This window comes from Egretta garzetta, unplaced genomic scaffold (assembly GCF_000687185.1).
Source record: "Egretta garzetta isolate BGI_Z169 unplaced genomic scaffold, ASM68718v1 scaffold692, whole genome shotgun sequence".
Classification (NCBI taxonomy): domain Eukaryota; kingdom Metazoa; phylum Chordata; class Aves; order Pelecaniformes; family Ardeidae; genus Egretta; species Egretta garzetta.
This window is the reverse complement of record NW_009258787.1, coordinates 688408-691663: the sequence shown is the minus strand read 5'-3', so window position 1 is coordinate 691663 and position 3256 is coordinate 688408. Positions and strand designations below refer to the sequence as shown.

Below are 3256 nucleotides of genomic sequence, written 5' to 3'. Positions count from 1 at the left end.
TTCCAGGGATGGGCCATCCACAACTTCCCTGGGCAACCTGTCCCAGTGCCTCACCCCCCTCATCGTCACACATTTCTTCCCTATGTCCCACCTGACCCTGCCCTCTTGCAGTTTAAAACCATTACCCCTTGTCCCGTCACTGCAGGCCCTGGAGGAAAGTCTCTCCCCGCCTTTCTTACGAGCCCCCTTTAATTACTGAAACGCCTCAATCGGGTCTGCCCGGAGCCTTCTCCTCCCCAGGCTGAACACCCCCACCTCTCCCAGCCTCTCTCCATAGCAGAGCTCCTCCAGCCCTCAGACCATCTCCATGGCCCCCTCTTGCCCCACTCCCTGTCTGTCCTGTGCTGGGGACCCCCGAGCTGGACGCGGGGCTCCTGGGGGGAGCTCACTGGCACGGAGCAGAGGAGCATCCCCTCCTCGCCCCACTGGCCACGCCACTGGGGATGCTGCCCGGGATACGCTTGGCTTCCCAGGCTGTGAGCGCACGCTGCTGGCTCATGTCCCGTCTGTCACCCACCAGTACCCCCAGTCCATCTCCGCAGGGATGCTCCCAATCCTTTCATCCCCCAAACTGTATTGATACTGGGGGTTGCCCCCACCCAGCTGCAGGACCTTGCACTTGGCTTTGTTGAACCTCATGAGGTTCACACGGGCCCATGATCTCCAAGGTCCCTCTGGGTGGCATCCCTTCCCTCAACCGCACCACTCAACCTGGTGTCATCTGCAAATGTGCCGAGGGTGCGCTTGCTCCACTGCCTGTGTCACTGATGAAGATATTACATCGTATTGATCCCAGGAGGGTGAGGGACACCACTCATTACTGGTTTCCACTTGGACATTGAGCCACTGACTGTAACTCTTTGGACACAGCCATCCAGCAGTTCCTGATCCATTGAACAGTCCATACATCAATCCCATATCTTTCCAATTTGGAAGTAAGAATGTTGTGGGGGACCGCATCAAAGGCTTTACACAGCCATCCTCAGAGGCGAGGACAGGGGTGGAGGAAAAGGGACCTTCTGCCTGCCCACACATAATCCAGATGTGACCGGGGCACACTGGGGGGACACTGCCTAACGTGGCAGCGGTGACAGGCGAGGGCTCGGCCCCCCGTGTGTCAGTGTTGTGGGGCGTGTTGGCGAGCAGAGGGGTCCCTGGTGCCCACGGGGACACTGGCCAGCTGACCAGGGCAGCAGGGCACTGGGGTGCTGGCCGTCCTGCGGCGCTCAGGCCAAACCTTCTGCCCAGCCCCTTCCCACAGCACAGAGCTCCCTACCTGCCAGTCAGGCTTCCCACGATGGATCGGTGGGATAAGGGACAGTGGGGTGAGGCCTTGGGGGATATGGCCACCCCCTCGCCTTGAGAAAGAGGCCAAATCCAGCAGCCAGGTTCCGTACCTTGAGAACGGGTGCCATGAAGACGGAGACCCCCGTCAGGACGAAGACGGCCAGGCCAGTCAGCCTCTGCTCCCTGCGGGTGGCAGCGCAGGTGTCGCAGGAGCCCCGGGGTCCCTCGGGAGCCCACAGCCCCCGCCTGCCCTCCCGGCCCCCAGCATCTCTGCTCTTTTCATCTTTGATGGCCACGGGGACTGGTGTCATCCCCAGGGAGACACAGAGAGCCCCAAAGCTGGGGCTGCTGGCCCAGCGTGGGCATGGCCCTGTCCCCTGGCTCCGCAGCCACGGGCAGGGGGTTCCCCGGCGCGGGATCCGGGCTCCTCTCATACCTGATGCCCAGGAACTCGGGGTGCTCGCCAGGGGCCGAGGTTGCACTTTCTTTCCTCAGGCTCTCCATGTGTGCAAGGGAGATGACGGTGGCCGAGACGTACCAGGGGAGGCCAGTGACGGAGGTGACGACCATCAGGAGGGAGACACAGAGGAGGTCCAGGTGAAAGCCTGCTCCTTTCTGCAGTGAGAGAGGCAGCGGGATGGGGGGCAAGCCATCCCCCCGGCAGCATCAGAGGGGCAGCAGCGGGGTCTGCCCACCTTGCTGGCTGGTTTTGGGTGCTGCTGTCCCCTGGCTGGCCCCCTGGTCCACGGGCTGCAGCTGGGACCTGGGTCCTCCCTGTTGGCCGGGTCCTGCCCGTCCCCTGTCCCTTGCTCACCTGCAGCTTGTACTCCCTGCGGTTAAGGATGACGGCCGTGATCTGCTGGTCCATGAAAATGAGGATGGTGACGAGGACGGCAGGCACCGCAGACACCAGGCAGACCCACCATGGGTTGGCTCCGAAGGGGAAGATAATCCAGCCCCGCACTGGGCTCGTGGGCTGCCGAGAGCAGAAGGGTCAGCTGGTGACAGGGCCAGCCCCGGGTGCCCAGGAGAGGAGGAGCATCCTCACTCGTCCTGGGGGTGCTGCTGGGCGGTGTGACCCCCCAGCCCCCCCCCACCAAGGACACCCCCGCTGTGGTGGAGCAGGGGGTTGCTCCCGGGCACTGCAAGCCAAGAGCTGGGCGCGTGTCCCCAGGAGGGGGCGGAGGGGGTGGCACTGGGCGCTGATGGTGGTCAGCATCACCGAGGAGGTGGCGGCGAGCATGGGCTGCTCTGAGGTGCTTCCCGCCCCGCTCCACACCCAGGGCAAGGAGCCCAAGCCTGGACTTGAGCTCGTGGCTCTCGCTCCAGCGTGAGCTGTACCATGACATGGTTAGTCCGGGACTGAGCCAGGTTATTTATAAAGCGTGGGATTGGCTGCGGTTCAAGCCCTTCTTGTTTGCTGGGGCAGAGCCCGTGTCCCTGCAGGGCTGGACCCGGAGGTGGGAAGGACATCAGCGGCATGGCAGGATGGCCCCTGCGGGGGCACAGACCCATTCCCCGACACTGCTGTGCCCACCCCACCAGCACCTTTAGCTCGCGGGGGACAAGGAGCTTGGGTGTCTCCAGGCCCAGGGTGGCATCAACAGCGCAGGAGGCGAGGATGGCCAGGATGATGGCGAAGTCGCTCACCAGCTTCCGCACCTGCAGATGGAGAGGGCTTGTCCTGGGCTGGACAGGGTGGGGGGCGGCCCCAGGACCACCCCTGGGTCGCAGCACCCAGAGCCGTCCCCCACTGCCAGGATGGGTGGCTGTGCCACCAGGGTGCTCGAAGGATGCTCACCCCCGCAGGGAAGTAGCGGCTGCTCCTGAAGCGCTTGAGGATGGTGCAAGAGAGGAAGGTGCCCCCGAAGAGCAGGAAGGAGATGAGGGTGACATCAGGCACATACTGGCAGCTGGTCCCCAGGAGGGGCCCGCCGCGACCCAGGCACTGGGGCCTGCTCAGCCCCGG

At 64.0% G+C, this 3256-nt stretch overlaps 1 protein-coding gene across 1 annotated transcript in view; it reads right to left on the bottom strand.

Annotated features, from left to right (window-relative positions):
- LOC104135804 (electrogenic sodium bicarbonate cotransporter 1) overlaps positions 1-3256 on the bottom strand; it is a 25229-nt gene that overhangs the window by 9628 nt on the left and 12345 nt on the right. The window contains 5 exon segments of the mRNA XM_035889197.1: positions 1398-1470; positions 1724-1902; positions 2102-2263; positions 2836-2949; positions 3089-3242. Of these exon segments, the coding sequence (XP_035745090.1) occupies positions 1398-1470; positions 1724-1902; positions 2102-2263; positions 2836-2949; positions 3089-3242 (682 nt within the window).